The sequence below is a fragment of the Centropristis striata genome, chromosome 3 (genome assembly GCF_030273125.1).
Source record: "Centropristis striata isolate RG_2023a ecotype Rhode Island chromosome 3, C.striata_1.0, whole genome shotgun sequence".
Classification (NCBI taxonomy): Eukaryota; Metazoa; Chordata; class Actinopteri; order Perciformes; family Serranidae; genus Centropristis; species Centropristis striata.
The window spans coordinates 41,931,807-41,953,837 of NC_081519.1; the positions used below are offsets into that span (position 1 = coordinate 41,931,807).

The 22,031-nt window shown below is 37.9% G+C and overlaps 1 protein-coding gene across 1 annotated transcript in view; it reads left to right on the forward strand.

Annotated features, from left to right (window-relative positions):
• Positions 1-22,031, forward strand: part of kaznb (kazrin, periplakin interacting protein b) — a 188,261-nt gene that overhangs the window by 16,438 nt on the left and 149,792 nt on the right. The window contains exon 3 of the mRNA XM_059328782.1: positions 21,527-21,684. Coding sequence (XP_059184765.1) covers positions 21,527-21,684 — 158 coding nt within the window. The remainder of the gene's footprint in view (positions 1-21,526; positions 21,685-22,031) is intronic.

Genomic DNA, 22,031 nt, shown 5'->3' on the forward strand with positions numbered 1-22,031 from the left:
TACGCTTCATTTTAAGATGAAGCGCATTTTGAATAGCCTGCATTTATTTATTAATTAATATTACAGTTTTTGATTTTACATTTTACAAAGGAAGTGTTTATTTACACGTCTTTATTGTGTGGGGGAAAAAAATTTAATTGTTAGACCGCCATTACATTTTCATCTCGCGCAACCCCTAGCAGCAGCTCGTGCACCCCTGGGGGTCCACGCACCACACTTTGGGAATCCCTGCTTTATACAGTGTATTTCTGTGGTGTGAACCAATCAGATTCGGTGCCTGCTTTGTACTCCTGCCCCCTGCACTGTAAAAAATGTTTGTAGAAATTACAGGAAAACACTCTCAAATTACATCAGAAATAGGGTGTAAAATTAAAAATTGTATATCACCGTATTAGACACTTTTAATTACCGTAAATCAAAGAAAAGCACAAAACGTTTACTGTCATACACTTTAGAAAACACAGTTTTGCTGTAAAAATATACAATGTATAATTAATGGAGAAATAGCATGATCTCACAATGACACAATTACCCTAAAAATAATGGGATTATTCAATCTAAATGACAGTTTTTGCTGATATTTACATTTAAATTTACAGTAGGAAAGCCACTCACTGTATTTTTTACGGTTAAGTTCTGGCAACCACAGCTGCCGGTATTTTACCGTAAATTAAACAGATTTTTTTTTTACAGTGTGGTAATACGTCTTAATGTCGGCATAGAGTCACTAGTTTGTCATATTACATAACATTAGCTGCTAGTTTTGTTTGAGGATTTGTAACTGACACCCAACTCAACGCTAACGCCTCACTGACATGCAATGTCAAACACTTAATGCTCTTATAAATGTCTCTGGTGTATTCTCCATGAGTCTGCAGCGCTGTGAGGAGGAAGCCTCTCTTTCAGCGTGTTGAATGCCTCCTGCTTCCATCTCGTCCCACCAATCAGAATCTCTGGTTTGAATGGCAGACCGTTCTCATTATATGTCTTACAGCTCCACCGTCTTCACCTTTTGCTCTTTCAGCAGGCAGAATAAACTCCCCGGATAAAAAAATATCCTCCACTTATCAGCTTTAACTCACGCACTTTAGTGAAAAAACAAATGCCTCGCTCATTACTGGGAATATGTTGTTATAAAGCCCCAGGACTGTCTAATTTGATTTTATTTTTTTAAACATTATGCTAAAAAATCAGTCAACAGAGGCCACACTGAAAAACTAAGGCAGAATATTGCCAGTGGAGTAAGACTTGTACATATGAGGGTAGAAAAGACGAGGTAAACACTTCATGGAAAGTTAATGTTTAAGTAATTAGGCCTGGCAATTAGCATCTGGATAAGTGAGTTTTTAGAAGCTTCATAAGATAAATAACCAACCTTCATCTGTTCCCAAATTGCCAGTGCATCAGTCCGAAAAAAATAAATAAAAATAGCTTAGCATAAGTTGATGCTCACTCCTGCAATTAATTTGCATTTTTCCTTTCCCACTTCCAGCTCTATTAGCTGGCTGAGAGCGTTCACATTTTTCACTTTAGCCAATTAGAGTTTGTCAGAACCTCTGTGAGCCAGATCAAATAATTGGCATTAAACTATAAAACGTCACTCTATTATTAACCCTCTATGGTACGGTGTTGCTCTGAGGCAACATACCCATTTTTGGCCTGTTCAATTTCTACAATGCATGTTTTTTAGTGATGCGATACTTTAAAAAAGAGGGAAGAATATAGGGAACCAATAGCAATGCTTTAATTTGTCACATGACCTCCAGGAGGCCATATTGAAACCCTATTTTGCAGACTTTTCCAAAGGAAACAGCTTTGCCAGTTTGCACCACAAAAAATCACTCAAAACTTAATTTTCCTGGCCCTTTACAATCTGGAAACAAATATATTCCTACTGATAGGTGAGTAATCCTTCATTTTTGATAGTTTTTATGCACTTAGACTGTTCAAGACATTCATTTCAATGGGTCGTTGGTTCAATGGTACAATGTTTCCTGTTCATGTTAAAATTATTTTTAAAAACTTCCTTTTTCACTTGTGCACTGTTATGGTTCTATGTTGCCTATAGACAACAAACCCCAAAAATTTCCAAAAGAAAAAGAATTATAACATTTCTTCAGATTATTTATATTTAGTCTCTTTAAGACAAAAAACACTCCACATTTTTTTTTTCCTAACTGGCATCATCATGCGTACCATAGTACCTCAGAAACGCCTTTAAATCTGGCACAAACATCCATTTTGAGTCAAGGATGAAATTATGGGATATCAGTGGTAGAAGGTCAAAGTCACTGTGACCTCAAAAGGCACATTATTGGGAATAACTCAAGAATTAATGCGCTAAATATGACAAAATTTCACAGAAACGTTTAATAGGATGAACTGATAAATGATGACATTTTATATCCAAAAGGCTAAATGCATATAACTCATATAACTTATCTCTGGCAATCTTCTGTACTGCTGGGTTGTAGATCTAAATCTTTTTTTTTTAAAGGTACATTTTCATTCTTTATTTGATAGTGACAGAGATAAGAGGGTGAGACGTGCAGCAAAGAGACTTCAGGCCGGATTTGAACCTGAAAACTGCTGCGATCCAAGCTAATAATATGTAGTTTATTAGCAGGAACAGCTCGCTATATCTGAAGCTTTGACTCCTGTCATGGCTACATGTGAGTCTGGACAGACATGGAGGCAAACTGCAACTTGTAATTTTAGTTTATTAGTGCAAACATCAGACATCATAGAACAATATGCACTAGATAAGAAACAAGAGAAACAAGAAACAAGAAACAGAAAGCAATGCATGATGAACTGGTAATGTTAAGTAAATATCCAATCCAATCCAATCCACTTTATTTATATAGCACAATTTTAGCAAACACAAGGTTTCCAAAGTGCTGCACAAACAATAAATAGATAACACAATACAAAGAGATGTAGTAAACAATAGAACAGTAAGATGCAATAAGATAAAATAAATTAAAAATGGAATAAAAATGAATAAAATAAAATGTAAAATGTACTGCCCGCACAAAATAAAATATGCATGAATAAAATAAAAAACAACAAAAAAAAAAATCATAAAATCAACATAAAATCAACACTCTACGTGGTGTTAAAAGCCAACGAGAAGAGGTGGGTTTTAAGAAGAGATTTATTTATTTAAATATATCTGAAGTCAACAAAGGAATAGTGTATTAATTGCACACAAGTTCTACCACAGCTGTTCTCAACCTTGGGGTCGGGACCCCAATTGGGGTCGCGAGATGATTTCTGGGGGTCGCCAAATCATTTTGGAAGTCAGCTCTGTCTCCACTGTGTTAAAGTGTGTTTTAGTCTTTTTGGTAATTTTGTGTCTTTTTTTGGTCATTTTGTATCTTTTTTTGGTTATTTTGTGTTTTTTTATATCATTTTCTGGTCATTTTGTGTCTTTTTTGGTCATTTAGTGTCTTTTTTGGTCATTTTGTGGTCATTTTGAGTCTTTTTTGGTCATTTTGTTTCCTTTCTTTGGTCATTTTGTTTCTTTTTGGGTGATCTGAACTGTGCGTGTGAGATTCTGTTCAGTGAGCGGGGGTCGCTGACAACATGCATGTTAAATTGGGGGTTGCGACTCAAAAAGGTTGAGAACTACTGTTCTACCAGACAGCTGATTTTGTGACCTGTAAAGTGATGACACCGAATATACCTTCAACTATATGCACACTATATCAAATGCACTTGATATAGTCTCTTGTTTTAATCGTTTTTAATCTTGTTTTATACAACCGTCCTTTAAGTCGGTCTTTAAAATGGCAGAATGTAGTAAAAAAATGAGCTTTATTATTGTCTTCAAATGTATTTTTTTTTGCTCAACCAACAGTCCTGCAGCCTGAAGACATTCAGATACAGAAACATGAATTAAACCAAACATAACTAGCCTTTAAAGCACCGCTCACTTCACAGATTTAGTTCATGCAAAGTTAAAGTCCTTTGTCATTAATTTTTCATCTTATTTTTGTCTACCCACTCGCGTGCAAGTTGTACCAAACATGCGGACAGAGCTGAGATCAGAGACCTTGAACACAGGCTATATATCAGAGGCTCCGTCCCGGTTCACAACCACAGCCAACCAGCAATTATGTCAAGTGGTTTTTGCATCACGGCTCTGATGTCATCTTGGTCTGAGCTGTCCTCCACAGACGTGTACTTGGAGAGACATGCTCGGCATTATTAAGCAGCGCCTGGCTCTCTCCTCTCCGGCGCGGTTTGCAGCGTTTGATGTGAGAGAGAAGTGAAAAAGCTCACGAAATATGGTGGCAACAGTTTTCTCCCCGCTAGTAAAGTCTAACTTGTTAATATGTTCAGTTGACGTGCCTTTGAACTCGAAGAGTTTGTTTACCTGCACAGAAACGTGTTAATGAATGATAGTGGTAATACCTGCAGCATGAACTCAGAATGGCTCATCTACTATTAGAAAACCTGCTCTGAAATTGAATTTTGAGCATCAAAGTGGCTGATAATGATAATGGATTCGGGACCGTCAGCCCATATTAGAGCAAATTGGAAGTTCAGCTATTTAATCCCCATCTGTCTCATTTGAAGTTTGTGAGTTGTGCGCTACCTGTCGTTGTGCTCCGGTACAAAGATATGCTGCGGCTCTGACCCACTTTCATCCGCCCTGAAAGACAGGTACAGACACTTGCTCACAAACAGTCCTAATTGGCTGCAGCCTTGTCACCAGTGCCGCCTGTAGCCCCGGCTCTCGAAAGGCACTTCGGCATGCAGCCTCTGGATTTTGAAATGTCATGTTTGAGCTCACACAGGTCTGCTCTAACAAGCTGTGTTTACCCCGACTCTGTGAGAAGACGAAAGGATCCTCATTCCCCCTCCTTATCTCAGCTGATGCAGAGAGATTTCTTCTCTGCTGTCTGTCAGTTGTGTCTTCAAAGTTTCTCCTTAAGCTCATTTTCATGCTTTGTGTGTGCTGCTGAAATCAGCTATTAGCAATTCTTTTTCCTGGGTCCGGTTTGTGCTGTATTTTTCATATTCCTGCGGATAACCAGCTAAATGTAGACACAGTGACATTGTGTTGAGATATTTGCAGCACTGTTACAACAGACCAGCAGTTATTTTTTTGGTTCAGACTGAGGATTGTTGTATAAGAGGAGAAGGTATCTCTCCAACAATAGTCTTAAAAGAACACAATGCAAATGCAGTGACATGTTGTGTTTAAAGTAATCTTTTGTTTCTCCTGGCTGCTGTCACTAACGCTGTATTTCACCACCTACACATGCTACCCACAGCTCAATGCGACGCGTTTCTATTCCTATCAAAGTGATTTTGAAGTTGCTGACTGACGTCAGTTGGCACTGACGTTTGGAAAAAAATGCCCCAAAAGTTCCCTCTTGGTTGTCCTTATAGATAAAAGATGATAAAATGCCTCCCATTGTGCCCTTCTTACGGAGAAAACAAACTAAAGTGTCCTTTAGAGTCGCCTGGAAATGGATAAAACATGATACAGTGTGGGCTATTCATCCCACAGTCCAAAAACATGCACTTAGGTTTAACTGGTGACTCTAAATTGCTTCTAGGTGCGAATGAGATCGTGATTGTGTGTCTCTACACTGCAAAAAAGCCAACTTGTATTTTTTGGCCTAGTGATTTAAGTTGGTATAACTTGGAAATATAAATTATTGATATTTAGGGCAATAATGTAAGTTAGCACAACAAAGGAAGCCAGTTGTCTGCTCAAAAACAAGTTGGTGAGTTGTTGTTACTTATATCTTTAAGTTGGGGTTCACAACAAGGGACAATAGTTCTGATAACTCTTATTTCTTTGTTGTGAAATGCGGGAAAGCGGTGAAATTCGGTCATTAGCGAAAGCTAGCAGCTAACTGATGCTAGCGGCTAACTGATGCTAGCGGCTAACTGATGCTAGCGGCGCTGCTTGTTACAGCTACAAGAGTAGCCATTAGCGTATCAATGCTAACTCAAAATTGTGGTCGCAACATTAGCTGACATTTCATAGCGGCGTTACAATCGTGCCAATTCAGCACATTGCAGAAGTTAGCAAGGATAGAAGGATTAAAAGTTATTACAATGTAAAATTATAAGTTAGTACAATTTACAGTTGAGTTGACAAAAATCTGAATTCAGAGTTGAGCAAACTCAAAAACAAAACTTAAAATATATAGTTTAATTGTCCAACTTAAAATTTTATCGAATCCCAATGTGGATAAGCGGTTAAGGAATAATGAATGAACGTCATATAATCTGCCCTACAGGCTAGAAAACTTTCTGTTTTGTTGCGCCACCATTTGAAGCTGGTGGCCTTTTTGTTTGTTTTTTGCACCTTCCCCTCAGACAGCCGGCCACTGAAGGCAGCAATAGATGAGGAAGGTTGCAATAAAGTGGGTTCACCAATGATATTAATTAAAACACAGTGACTCCTAGAGTGCTCCGACAAACAACAAAGGATTACATAAGAAGCCCCGAGGGTGGACTTCTTTTTTTTTTTCTGTTACAGTATTTCGCTCCTTTTACTGTGCTACGTTCACCGGCTCCTGCTCTGTAATTTAATTCAGCTCAAACTCATCATGTATGCCAACATTAATTAACCTTTGACCCCAAGAATCAATTTAATTCCTTCCAACAGTCCGTCTCCAGACCCCTGACCTTTTTTTTATTTTTTTATTATAAAAGCAGACAGTTACTTGACTTTTTTTTCTGCCTTAACACACACCATTACACCTGACATAAAGGAGAGCTGCTCCTTATCTGAAAATTAATCACCTGTGTGTGTGAGTGGAGGAATTTTAGTGAGAGCCACGCTCCTCTCTGAGTGGTTTCATTAGTGTTGAAGAAGAGGCCTCAGGCAGATTATCAAAGGGCCATCGGAGGCTTTTATGTTCAGTCGATGGTTCAGCGCCCCCCCTGAGATTTGTTTTTCTAAAGTCTTTGACTCTGAGGAAGAAAGAGAGCCCTGGATCGCTCTGTGCTGATCTCTTGTACTTCTCACTAGGTGGCACACTGATCAAAGTTATGCAAAAATCAGAGGTGGGCACTTAAATTCTGGCTTTCCCTGGTCTGTTAAGAAGCAAATTTTAATTATGCATCACGAGCAGGTTTTGTGTGAGATCAGAATTGACCTTTTTCTTTTGATAAATCTTGCTATTATGAAGATAATTACATTTTGATTGTTAAAAGTGCAATTTGTGCAGCTGTTCTATAGATGAAAGGTTAATATGAAGGCTGCAATGAATTATTCAACGCAATTTACCTTTTAAATGTGATGTTTTGGGTTCACTCCTCTGAGATTACTTGATGACTTCACTCAGCGGGCGCGGCGGCGGCTGTTTGAAGGGTCGATATTTACACATCTGTGTCACTCGCAGCTGTTCAGGCCACAGTCAGAGAGACAGCTCAGGAAAAGGTACATTTTCTTCATTTCATGCGGTTGCAGCATCTATCAAAGCTACCAGGTGGTGGCAATGTTGCTGTGGGCAAAATGAAATCCCTCCTGCAGTTTCTGCCTCCACGCTGGAGCTCCTCACTCTGATGCAGAGCCGGTTGACAGAGGGAGATGCAGCTCTCTTCATCCCAGTGGGGCTTGAAGGGATTTACCTCAGCTGACTGTTTCTTGAACCGGTCAAAGTGAAACTTAAAATTGTACACTTGTATCTTAAAAGATAATGTGATACAACTGCAGAGAGAAAAACCTTCAGGATTAATGTCCATCGTTGAGAGGAGTGTTTGATCTGTATGCCGGCAGCTGATATTTTCTTATAATATGCAAATCAAAAATTGCATCATAACATATTGATTTAAAATTCATGCAAGCAGTAGTTTGTGCAGATTTTCAATGTATGGCCAGAAGTATGTAGATAACCCCGTGTGTAGATTTGCATAGGTTTGATCTGGGGTCCCCTATAAGTCCCCTATAGTTATAAGTAATGGAAGTCTTAAAGGGGTCCTCTTTTACACATGCAGATTTTTTTTATTTAACCAGGTCGGTCCCACTGAGACACAAAGACCTCTTTTTCAGGGGAAGCCTGGCCAAGACAGCAGCAGGATTAAAAGTTACAACAATAAGACAGACAGTGCATCATGACAGAACAGACAATAAAACATGGACGTACAGTAAAATACAAGCAAGCCAGACAACACAGTAAGATAGGCATGGACAGCACAAGATCATGACATCATAAAAAACAAGTGCAAAGGCGATACGAGTCTGCTTCCAGATCTCTCAAGAGTTTTTTAAAGATCTCTTCACTCACCAGGATAAGTACCGCTCAGTCGGTGAATACCTATTAACAGCTGTTTAATGTCTGGAGAAGTGTTTGAGTAGATAAAATCAACTGACATCTCAGTTTTGGCTTTGAATTATTTTTACAAAAACTTTAGGAGCTTGAACCATACTACTGTACTGGCATTGTGCATATCTGAAAACCACAGAGACGTCAATCAGCAACATTTTCTTTCAGTGATAAAGCAGTATGATGTTTGACAAGGATTTTAAACCTTAAGACCAGCGTTCACGTCCTGTTTTCAATGTCATATATGTACCTAACCAAGGGTTTTTTAAGTGTTTTCAGTGTTTTCACCTCTTCTCGTTGGCTTTAAACACCACGTAGAGTGTTGATTTTATGTTGATTTTACGATTTTTTGTATTCATGCATATTTTATTTTGTGCGGGCAGTACATTTTATATTTTATTTTATTTATTTTTATCCCATTTTTAATTTATTTTATCTTATTGCATCTTACTGTTCTATTGTTTACTACATCTCTTTGTATTGTGTTATGTATTTATTGTTTGTGCAGCACTTTGGAAACCTTGTGTTTGCTAAAATTGTGCTATATAAATAAAGTGGATTGGATTGGATTTAAAATGGTGATCAGTGAAGTCACATATTGAAAAAGCCATCGTCACATGTTGACACAGTGTTGCAGCAGGTGATGGTTTAGGTCATGGCTACCTTGTGATGATGTTGATGGGTTGCCACTTCGTCCCACTGTGTGTTTTCATCTTGGAATGTTAACCTTTTGACGTGTTTTCAGTTCATCATCAAAAAGTTGACTGTAAAATGTTTATCGCCTTAAATGTCTCAGTGTTCAGTTTGTAGACTGAATATAAATATTGGACCTAGTCACTGTGACGTCACCCACTGGTTTGTGGACTGTCTGTTTGAAGCATCAAGTTTGGAGTTACGGCTGTTGCCATCTTTGTTTTTTTTAAACCAGGAGAGACCATATTTGTAGTGGGGAGGAGCGAGGACGGGCATATCTAAAAATAAACTGTTAAGGCTAAAGCAAAATGTACTTAAAAATAAGTGTGTCTTTTAGAACTACTGAACGCTGAACAAGACATTTTTAAAATGAACAAAGTGTTCAAATAATCTTTCAATAAGTGAAAATACACAAGGAAAGAGTCAAAGAGACGAAAACACAAAAACACGGACAACGAAAAAACAAGTTCACGGCTAATCAGATGTCCACAGTTGCCGTGGATACACAGCTCACCATGTTATCGACCTGTCAATCAAAGGTAACCATGCCACAAATCATAAGCTTTTTCGGTAACGCTTTATATTAAGGTCCTTGTAATAACCATTAATTAACAAGTAATAAGGTCCTTGTAAGTCCTTACAAGATGCTTATTAACATTATTGTGTGTTTATCAGCTTATATAAGTGTTAATAATGGCATTACAAACACCCATGACCCACCCATTATGTCTTTGCCATGCCTTTATTAATCTTATTTTGTTTGCTTATTGATATTAAAATATACTTTATTGCTCATCTATTATAAGTTAACTATAAGTTAACTATGCTTTTTGCAACTACCGGATCTAAAGCGAGAACAATGCCTTATTACTTGTTAATTAATGGTTATTTAGGACCTTATTATAAAGCGTTACCGCTTTTTTTTATCATCTATTTTATTTTAAATGGGACCATTACTTACACAATTTACATCATATTGTACTGGAGAAGACCGTGTGACCCCGGCCCTGTTACCTAGCAAGCAAGCTATGATTAGCTGGTGGTCAACTTCTGGCTCTGAAAAACCAAGATGAAGGTGATCTAATGCTGAATATGAGGCTTCAACGCCACAGTCCACAAACCAGCAGGTGACATCATGATGACTGCGTCCACTTCTGTTATACAGTCTGTGGTTTCAACACAACAATACTGCTGTGAGGTGCATTAAGAAATGGGTTTGGAAACAACTGCACAAAGCCTTGATCTTGACCCCATCCAACACCTTTGGGATGAATTGGCCGTTATTTGACAGCATCAGTGGTCTTGACGCTCGTGTAGCTAAATGAGAGTATAACCTTCTAACCTTCAGGCCACAAAATCTTGTTGGAAGACACTCAACAGTCACATGAGTGTAACTTGATGTGTCCCATTACTTTTGACCGCTACACAGCAGCATTTTAGAGAGGAGATTTATCATCTGTCATCTGTTTTTGGTAATTGGCAACAAGCTGCTGTGGGCAATCTGAAAAGGTATGATTACAGAGTGTCCTGTGGTGGTTTGAAAACATTTTGTTCTTAATTGGTCAGCGGTGTTCCCTTGAGTTGTTTTCATTCACATGTAGGTCTGTCTTGCAGTTAATTAGCAGCTTTTGCATTGTGAGCTTGAAATACATTCCTGTGTGTTTATATGTTAACAGACTTGCGACAGCAAGGTTAATTGGATCCTTGATTTGGCTGACGAAAAACATTTTGGGATGTATAAGAGAAATGTAAGAAAGGTTTCACAGCTCTTGTTGTGTTTTAAATGCTAATTTGGTGTTTCCTGGTGAAGCTGGTGGAGAGAATCTGCAGGGAGAGCGGAAAACTTTTCCTGCCCTGAAGGCCTCATTGTGAAGATATTTACCCGCAGGCTGCCCTCAAGGTCTTTACTTTCTTACCTTTAACAGCTTTCACTTGTTAAATAAACTGAATAGCAGACAAGAAAATAAATTACCTGTTTGAGGGCAAATGAGGTAATTTGTTTAGCAGCTTTATCCCGGACTTAAAAAGGACCACACACTCTTCCAAACACTCCAGGATGAATTATTGTGGAGCTACAAACAGTTTTTCAGAGATGATTAACGGTTGGCCTCTACTTTGAGTTAATTATTTGGAATTATACTTGATTTAAGGTACCATATGTACAGTGGTGGAATGTAACTAAGTACATTTACTCAAGTACTGTACTTAAGTACAATTTTGAGGTATTTGTACTTTACTTGAGTATTTTCATTTTATGTAACTTTTTACTTCTACTCCACTACATTTTTAGGCAAATATTGTACTTTTTGCTCTAGGATTTAGCTGCCAGCTTTAGTTACTTTTCAGGTCGAGATTTAACATAATATATATGATCAATGTAAAGTGATTAAACGTTTTTTTAATTAAATCTTTTAACAGTATATTAAGTAATTAAATGAGCCCAATCTTTACAAAATTAAAACACTGCATACATTAAATCACCAACACAAATAATGTCATAATATATTTAGAATATATGAAACAATTATAGTGGGTCCATTCTGCATAACCCGAGTACTTTTACTTTTCATACTTTAAGTAGATTTTGATGCTGATACTTTTCTACTTTTACTTCAGTAAGATTTGGATGCAGAACTTTTACTTGTAGTGGAGTAATTTACCAGGGTGGTATTAGTACTTTTGCTGAAGTAAAGGATCTGAATACTTTTTCCACCACTGCATATGTACAGAATCATGGCTTCTTCTCTTTCACATATTTGAAACATTGGATAGAAGTCACCTTTATTCAAGGAAATACAACGAAATGCAGTTGTCCCTTAATGCTACACCATGTTTATTTGGCTCAGGAATGTATACAGCGGGAACTAAAACACTTGTGAATGTTCATGTATAGTATCAACCCATGCAGAGACTATTTCAGTCATTTATTATTTCAGAATAATTGCGTTGACTAAACCATCAGGTCAGCCTGTTCACCGTTTTGGTCACGGCTGGAATATCTCAACAATTGTTAAATGGATTGAAATGAAGATCTGTGCAGACTTTGATGGTCCCCAGAGGATGAATCCTTTTGAATTTAATGATCCTTTAAATTCACCTCAGTGAGGTTTACATGTGTGGTTTGATGCAACAACTGGATAAATTAATGTCCACCTCAGGAGGAATTGTTGTAACTTTTCTTCCATCATCAGGTCAAATTTATTCATCTAGTATTTTATTTTGTGACTAAATACATAAAAAAAATAATGCCATTACCATCAGCTTCAGCTCTATTATGTGTTTACTGCTAATTAGCAAATGTTAGCATGCTAATATTCTGAAATTAGATTTAATAGTGAACAACTGCATTTTAAAAGTGCTGTCACTGTATGCACATTCACACAAAGCACTGCTGTACCGAAGTAGAGATTCACAAACCTGCTCGCAGTCTTGCTACAGTTTAAAGGCATGCTATGCAGTAAATGTCACTTACTGTTTGTAAACATTCAAACTTGGCCCCTCCTCCTCCCTGGGTCAATGAAAGTGAAAGCAAACCCTAATATTTATTGTCGTTGTGGAAGGAGCTTTGTCTGCTCTGCGTTTTGTTTTGCTTCACATTATGCATGTCTTCGGTGCTGTATTTGCTGTTTTTGCAGCTGTGTGCCCAAGGGGGACACCTAGAAATGCTCCAAACACAGCAACATCTGTCAGAACTCTTAACACTCAGAACTCTCAACACCCACACAGGATTAATTAATTAAAAGGTGCAATAAAATGGACATGTGCAATACAATTGATATGTGCAAAACACTCAATTTACCTCATGTATAAATGATAGCATTTTAAGTAGCCATTTATTTATTTTTACACTTATTTATTACATCACATGTCCTTGTTCTTGTTTTTGTCCTTGTTTAGCTCGGTATTTTTTAAATGCTTTTACTCATGTTGTTTTTGTGTTATGATTGTCATAACTATGCACCTTATGCAGTGGCACTTTCAATTTTGTTGTATAGTGAACTATATAATGACAATAAAGACTATTTGATTTGATTTGATTTGAACATGAATAGAAAAGAGAAAATCCAGAAAGGCACTTCTAGGGGGTATACGTGATGATTATGTATGAGTCTATGCATGCCTGATAAGTGAAAAATTTGCGTAGCAGCTGAAAAAGCCAATTAGTTGACACTTTTCATAGAGCTACCAGTAACACAAATCCTACTGTACATAAATCTTATTTCTGCCTGCTTACATGCTGCAGAGCAGAGTGATACAAACATGTACAATAGGCGTGTGCGGTATTCCCCTCTGGAACTGGCTGAATTGAGTTTAGTGTTAGTGTTTGGATGCAGATCTGATCCGATCAGATGCAGTTTAGTATCTAAACAAGCCAAAACATGCCTGTTGCTCTGTGTGGGAACTGTGTAAATGAGAATGAAACGGGGACTCCAGGGATCCTCTCACTCACTGTGGACAGAGACGAGACGCCTGGCAGTCCGCCTCGGCTCCAGTCTGCCTCATTGTTTTGGACAGATTCTCTGATTTCTCAGAGCTTCAGTTCTGGGTCGACACAATAACCCAGAGCCCGTGTTGTTTGTTTTCCACTGAGGTCAATCTCTCTAAATCCACTGTCACAATTATGCACTCCATGTTCGCATATTCCCAGCTTTGCCCATAAAGTCAGACAAAGCTCTGCGCACACAAAAGCTTCCATCTGCTCTGCATCAGAAATTAGTGGACACTAGCCAGAGGGAACGGATCAAATGCGTTTTGAAGTGTGGAAGCGTGACATTGGAGTGAAATGTGAAGTATCTGCTGTGTGTGTGCCAGACATAAAGATAAAAAAGATTTGTGGAACATGGTGTAACATACTTGCAATGCACAGTCGAGTGGTATTCCTTTGGGGTGTACAATTTCATTTGCAGCACGCAGACCGTCAGCGGGTGAATTGGACCCTGCTGCAGATAGTGATGCAGAACAATGAGGCAAACAGCAAAATTACAGGCTTGTGTTGATGCTGTCAGATACGGAGAGGGATTCAGTTCTTTCCATGCAAGACAAACTTTGCTAAGCTATAATTGATCTGTCCAAATCCCCGCGTTTGAACAAACTCACGGTTAGCTTTACAGTGGCATGTTTTCAAAAGCCTCAAAATGAACATTCGCTGTGGTGTTATACCCCTGCTTTAGGTTCAATAGAGGCCTTTGTCCCTCAACAAGATTGTGTTGTGTATTTATCTGGCATCACGGTGTTATTGAAATAAAGCCATTCTCTCTCTCTCTCTCTCTCTCTCTCTCTCTCTCTCTCTCTCTCTCTCTCTCTCTCTCCTGGGATTGCCTCAGATTCTCTCAGACTCCCCCATCCTTTCATCCGACTCCGGGTCTTTTGGTAGTGTGAAGTTCTTGGAGCTTCCTCAAATTGCCTTGGCAGAGGCTGGCTGGCTACTGTGACTCTGTCGCCGTTAACAGTCGGTCCCCGAAGCGAGCAGCAAAAGCAAAAGAGTCATTTTAATATTTTTCTCATCAGACTTCCTGGTGGGACAGCTGACTGAGCTCATTTGAATACGTTTCACTGTATTCCAACACATCTGCATCAAAGAAACAAAACCCTCCCTCGTTCGTATTTTGTGCAATTTTTGCAAATTAACAAACGATTATATACAGAATCTGGAATGGACGTTTTTTCCCAAAGGATGGATTGCATTTTATGAGTGAGCTGCTTTTTTATTTATTTTTTCTTGGTATGCACATTATATCCTGCTTTCACGAGGACTGTGCAGCCTGACAAAAACCCCAACATGCCTCATTAGACTTCATTGTTGATGTTGTTTTGCTCCTGTGGGCGGCTACAAAGATTGTAATGAGCTGTCCACATCTCACAGTCACCGGCAGCATCGGGCCACCTGTGTGTGGGAGGGTGCATCACAAAAAACACAATATCCCTCTGATTTAAATAATTGTACATTTCATGTTAAAAAAATTACAGATGTGAATAAATATGGACTTGATGGGAAAGATGCACATTTTTGAAAATGCCTCCGAACAAAGGACCTAATCATGAGTTGTTGTTGAATTAAGGACTGTGAAATAGACATTTTATATTTAACATGAATCTGTGACCATTGACTAAATTAAACATTTTGTTATTTATTGTAATAGAACTTTATGTGTCATGCAGAGAAAAGCTTATAAAACCAACTGAGAATGCTTTCTGCTTTATACTTTGAAGGGTTTTTTCTTCAAAAGACATTTTTCTAACATTTAACTATTATTTCAAATCAAATCACACTTGAGTTGTATAACACCTTGTTATACAGGTTACTACAGGTCAAAATGACTAAAGAGCTGATAATAGCACTAATAAAAGTGTAGACCATAAAAGCTGTAGAAATAGACAAAAAGCAATTTCACAAAGCATGCAAGACAATAAAAATGATGAGAATGTAATAAAAGAGATTTAAGAATAAGAGCAAAACAAAGTACAATAAAAACTAGATTAGAGAATTTAAGAAAATAAAGAATAAAAAGGATGACAATAAAAGACGGTAAAAGATGACTGAAGACAAGCTCGAATATATATAAAAAGACAAAAACAAAAATAAATTAAATTGATGGGAGTGATAAAAATATAAAAAAGAAACAGAAAGAATAATAATAAGAAAATAAGAAATAATAAGAAAATAAGAAAAATAAAACTTATTACAACATAAAATACAATAAAATAAGAATAAATCAAATATAATATATAATTCTTATTAAAATAATTGGCTGAATAAGTAGGTTTTAATGAAAAATGTCATCACTTCCAGAAGTTCTCAGGTCAGAAAAAGCTGCCTCACCAAAGTTTTTTTTTTTTTAATTATTTTTCTCATTTTCAGTAAAAAAAAAAAAACACCTCAAAAATGAGTTTGGATAAAACCAATTTAAATGCAAATATAATGTGTAAAAGTATTATTTCTGAAGTACTTAAGTAAAATTATATTTTTAATGTTCTATGCTAATATTTTGAGCAACTTTCATTGAGGAATTATTTTTTTTTTTCTTGTATTTTGGGTTGCTGGCAGCTTTATACTTTGTAATAGTCACACAAAAGAGCAGCTGAGGGGATGAAAATGGTTCAAACGGGTGAAACAAAGATTAAAAAAAGTATAAGTATAGTAGTAAGTAAATAGTAGTAAGTATAAAAAGTATAGTTTGGCACAAATTAACCTGGACTCCAGAGGGTTAATGGAAATGGAAATAATTATTGGTTTTGCTCTCATTAGGATTCCTCTCCTGACATCTTCTCTTTATTATTAAAATGTTCCAGCTCACTAACGGTCAGCTTCACCCAGACATTTTGAATCCTTGCACTAGCTGTTGTATCTGATCAGCGATGTGAAAGCATGGTTTGACATTTCTTCACTTACAAATTCTCAGCACAGGATCATCTCCACGCTGCTGCCTCATCCGCTCCGCTCCAACCAGTAGTGACGTGCGGATCGATACTGAAATATCGATACTTCCGATACCAGATCTGTATGCTCTAAAATCGATTCTCTAATAAAAATATCGATACTTTTGATACTTCAGTCATTTGTGGTAATGTATATCATTAACAGGAATACGGTGGAAAGTAACTAAACTATTCCGATCTTGTCTAAATGACACGCTGCTGGTAGGAACTACTTTTTCTTCCGCCTGGGTAAGAGCCTGATACGTAAGCGCAGTGGCGTGCTGCTGCTCACTCGTCTCTCTATCAGTGTGTGTGTAATTCAATGGCAGAGCGGAAAATAAGCTATATTGTGAATAGGGATGGGTACCGAATTCGGTACTTTTATAGGTACCAAATTCCGTCGGTACTACCGAGTACCGATTCATGTAAAATCAAACGGTACCATGTTTCGGTACCTAAACAGCGTTAACTTTAAACTGATCATTGATTTCAACCTGTTTTCATTTGACGTCTTTGATTAACAAGCGTGCTGACGATCGCACTATTAGTGCCACTAGCCACTAGCTGCTGCCCTCTTCCACCTCGGCGCAGAGACGAACAGCCGGCTCTAGGCCTGCTAGCTGCCAGCTGCTATCTCTCCAATGTCTCTACCCGGGCTTGGCCTTCGTCTGCCTCCAGATTGGACCTTCCTTACTCCGTTTGCTCTCTCCATTATTCTGTAGACCAGTCATTAACAGCTAGCAGCTAGCTGCTGCATCGCTGGTCCTCCGCTAATACACCGCTCTTCAACTCAGGAATATTACCTGCCACTTTACTCCAAACTGCCTCGCTGAAATTAAATCCCTCGGACTCCTGCGTCATCCTGGATATGTGCACAGAGCAGCCCGACTCAACTTTGTTTATTCCAACCATGCCACGCCCACAATACTGTCTGACCGGTGCTGCGCCACACAGCTACTACGTCATCACAACAAATCACACGTGCACTTGCAACCTTTTTTATTTTTTTTCTCCTCCGTGCACTTGCCACCTGAGAGCGCTCCTCTGCATCCTTTGATAACACTGCAATATTGATATTTTTTTTAAGTTTATATTTTGAGAAATAAATATGTTGAATTGAAAAAAATAGATTTTATTATTAAACAAATTAACATTTATTACCACATAAACAAAAGCAAAAGTACAGAAAATTGGTACCGTTGAGTACCGGTACCGATTCCCAGGTACCGGGTATCGGTACCGTATCGGTTCAAATGTGAAAGGTACCCATCCCTAATTGTGAAAGAGGCTGCTACCTCAGTATACTTCTGAGTTTAAAATAAATAGCTAAAGTGACTCTGATATCTTGTATTCTTAAGCCATTTGAAATATACTTCTTTTTTTAGATTTACCAGGCACATTAGGTGTATTTGCACAAAGTATCGGATCGGTATCGCCGATACCAGCCTGAATTTGACTCAGTATTGAATCAGAAAGGAAATCGGTGGTATCGAACATCACTACCAACCAGAGGAATATCAAAGGTGCAGGTGGAGGTGGTGTACAGGTGCAGATGTACCTTCACGGCTGAAATGCTGCCGATCGGCCTCGTCGGCAGCCTGGAGGGTCACCATTTGTTGTAATTTCACGAGTGAGAAGCAATCAATTATCACAAGTGGCTCGACAACAAACTGAGCATCACGTCACGTGGCGTTCCTGTTACATCTGTCTGCTGCTTTATGGCTTTGGCCAGGAGCTGTGGCGTTTTGATTGTGATATGCTATGTTGACAGACTCGGGGTAGTCAAAGTAGGATTGCTTTTATAGGAGCCACCTGCCTTCTCCATCATGTATCACAGCGTGTGGCGGAATGCATTCAATAAAAATTGAAAGTGGAGCGAGAGAGGAGAAGAAGGTGTGTCTGTTCTCAGAGTTTGACAGCATGTCATTTCCAGCAGCAGCGTGCCATTACCCGACGCGTTTGTCCGTCTTCGGGGCAGAGAGCGAGGTACACCTTGTAAATGTTGAATGCGAAATTAGAATCCAATCGCCGACCTCTGCCGTAAACATTTTATTTCCCCCCTCCACCCACCCTGCACTGATTTGATGTATGCCGCTCTGCCTGCGGGGCTCTGTGTGCTCGTAAACATGCCTCCTTTTGCATGCTCCTGCAGTTCAAGAGAAGTGCTGGAAGGTGTGGCCATAAATCTTTGATCATTCCGGAGAAAAGTCGACCTTGACTGCCGTCAGTGAGTCACACGTTGCCTCAGTCGCTCTGTCACTCTCGCCCCAAACTGACCTCGTCGCTTTAAGGTGTGTGTGTGTGTGTGTGTGAGAGGGAAAGTGATGCTCGACTTGGAGCAAGAGTCGTAACCTCCTTCAGGAGGATTTTCTGCTTTTCTCACCTTCTCCTACATTAACCCTTTATCAGGCAAAGAACTATATTTGGTAACTTCAGGTAATATTTCGAGAAAAAAGTTGCAAATTTACTAGGTTAAAGTGGCAAATCTACAAGAAAAAAGTCGCAGATTTAAGAGATTTAAAGTGGCAAATATGCGCGAAAAAAGTCGCAGATTTATGAGAAAAAAGTGGGAACTTTTTTCTCCCAGATTCACCACTGTAACCCTTAATAGAACACTCATTGAAATACTTGCAAATTCCAAATTTCAACCCTCAAGAATATTGGAAGGTATTACATACAGCCAGAATGTGTAAAAAAAAACCAAAAAACATATGAAAATAATATTTTGAGAAAAAAAAGTTGTTTTTTCCCACTTTTTCTCGTAAATCGGTGACTTTTTTCTCCCAGATTCACCACTTTAACCCTTAATAGGACACTCATTGAAATACTTGCAAATTCCAAATTTCAACCCTAGAGAATATTGGAGGATATTACATACTGCCAGAATGTGTTAAAAAACATACGGACCCGGGGGAGGGGGGTAATATTTTGAGAAAAAACTTTAAAAATGTGCAGATTTATGAGATTTAAAGTGGCGAATCTGCAAGAAAAAAATTTGGTTTTTTTACTTTTTTCTCGTAAATCTGCGACTTTTTTCGCGCAGATTTGCCACTTTAAATCTCTTAAATCTGCAACTTTTTTTCTTGTGGATTTGCCACTTTAATCTAGTAAATTTGCAACTTTTTTCTCTAAATATTACAATTCCATGTGGTTCTATGACCTCACAGAGAGACATGGGGACCCCATTTTGATATCCACTGAAGTTACCAAATATAGTTCTTCGCCTGATAAAGGGTTAATATCACCATAAATTTAATATATTTGGGTTTTGAAACTTGAAGAACTAGAAGAATTCACCTGTCCAAGCAAATTTTACCTGTAGTGTTATTTGTTGGAGAGTGTTGGAGATGTCCACCTTCTCTCAAATATAATTTAAACTACATGGAACTTTGCTTTTGGTGCTTAAGGTGTCAAAAAAACCCATTACCAAAACTCAGAAGCAAGTCCAAACTGTCTGACTGGCAGTATAATACACTGTCGCCCATAAATTTGAAAAAAAATATTTTTGCCTCTTTCCATGAAATGATCCATGAAGTGACGATGTGATTTATTCTTGACAGGTAAAGTGTATATCATCTCAAAAGTTTTACTATCAATCTCCTCCAAACATATCACAATGAAAACAAATGAAAAAAAAATTATTGCAACTTTATGGGCAACTGTGTGTATATTCTGTATCTGCTTGTTCCAAATCTTTATTAAATCTATATTTTTATACTCAGTGAAAATACCAAGATGTTATGTTTTTGTTTTGTTTTCCATCAAATGGAAATATTCTGCATGTCGTCTTGTGCTTCATTTCATAAACAGCTCTCTGAAATTCAACCTGCCATTTTTGGTATTTTTTTGTAAACTTAGCTCACTAATAAGTGTCTCACAGATTATTGATTCACTACCACCATTATCATGGGAATGCTTCAATTCATTTCTTTGTCTTTGGTGTCATTTATTTAACTTTTATTTTGGTGGCTGGTTGTGTTTCATCACTTCTGTAAAAGCTCTCAGTGAGTTAGTTAGTCATGTATGAATGAAGATTTCAATCAATCAATCAATCAATCAATCAATCAATCAATCAATCAATCAATCAATCAATCACAAACTAACAATTCTTAACATTGAACTTAACTAGAATTTGAGATAAACGCCTTTGTTTGGCTTCATGTGTTGTGTAATTACTGTACTGTTTTTAATTGAAAAACATAATCCACGTAAATAACTTTAAGCTGCAGCATGAGATGTGACGCTCATGTTAATTTCCTGTATGTGTGTGTATGTATATATATATATATATATATATATATATATTTATAGCTTCCAAATACATGACAGCATCATCTGGGCTTTCCCAAATTGTTTCAAGGCATAATAATGTTAGTGTATGTAAACTTCTGACTTTGAAGAAAGTAATAAAACATTGTCTAAAAAAATCCTTCTCTCATTATTCTGGCATTTAGCAAATAGAAATAATTTTGGTAATCCTAACGGACCTAAAACAGGAAAAGTGATTGTCTGATTTCATGTCAGACAGTGAGAAAAAAGCATATGTATATATATATATATATATATATATATATATATGTTTCCATATCTGCTGGGCTGCTCTTCTCTCACCCTGTTGGCTTGTTGTGAAACTTACTTTAGATAATTTTTTCAGTATTGATTAGACACTTGTGTATCACCACCCACAGGCTCTGACCAGAGAGACCTCTGAGAAAACTCTGGGAAAGATATAAGAAACAAAGACATTTCTGAGCTCCACATTGTGTTGATGTGGCCTCTGACAGAATAGACATTACTACTGGGACTCTCTCTCCAAAAAAAAAAAGAAAAAGGATTATATAATGGGTTGAGTTTCTGTGTCTTGGTAATGGATTTAGCCTAATGATGTCCAAAAGAGGGATTATTGAGAAGAGGAGAACAATGGAGGCTGCTCACTGTGGCCGTGGATGAAGGAAGTCTCAGATCACATGAATCTAATCCAGAAAATCCCACTAGAGAGAGAGAGAGGAAGCAAACTTTTGAGCTCCTCGCCTTACATGACAGACGATGGACTGTCACTATTGCTTGTTTCTGTGTTTTCATGTGGATTTAACAACACCCCTCTGTCTCCTCTGCAGCGGTCCAGTCTCTCAACAGCCTGAACGACCAGATTGCTCAGTTCATGGTGGGGAGACCTTGTAGCCTGGCTCACGAGGACGAGGCCTTCATGCCAGGAGAGAGGGACACCTTGAAGAAGTCCATGACTCTGATGAGACACCTGCTCGTGGATGCTCAGGTACAGCCCAGGTTTCTTTTTACGTTCACAGAAGCATTAAATGTAGATGTCAGTTACCTTCTGCACTGCAAAAAAGCCAACTTGTATTTTTTGGCCTAAAACTTGACTATGACGGCATATTAGGGCCAAGTATGAATAAAAATAAAAATACAAACCCGGGGGAGGTGGGGTAATATTTCAAGAAAAAGTTGCAAATTTACTAGATTGAAGTGGCAAATCTAAAAGAAAAAAAATCACAGATTTAAGAGATTTAAAGTGGCAAATCTACAAGAAAAAAAATCACAGATTTAAGAGATTTAAAGTGGCAAATCTGCGAGAAAAAAGTTGCAGATTTACGAGAAAAAATG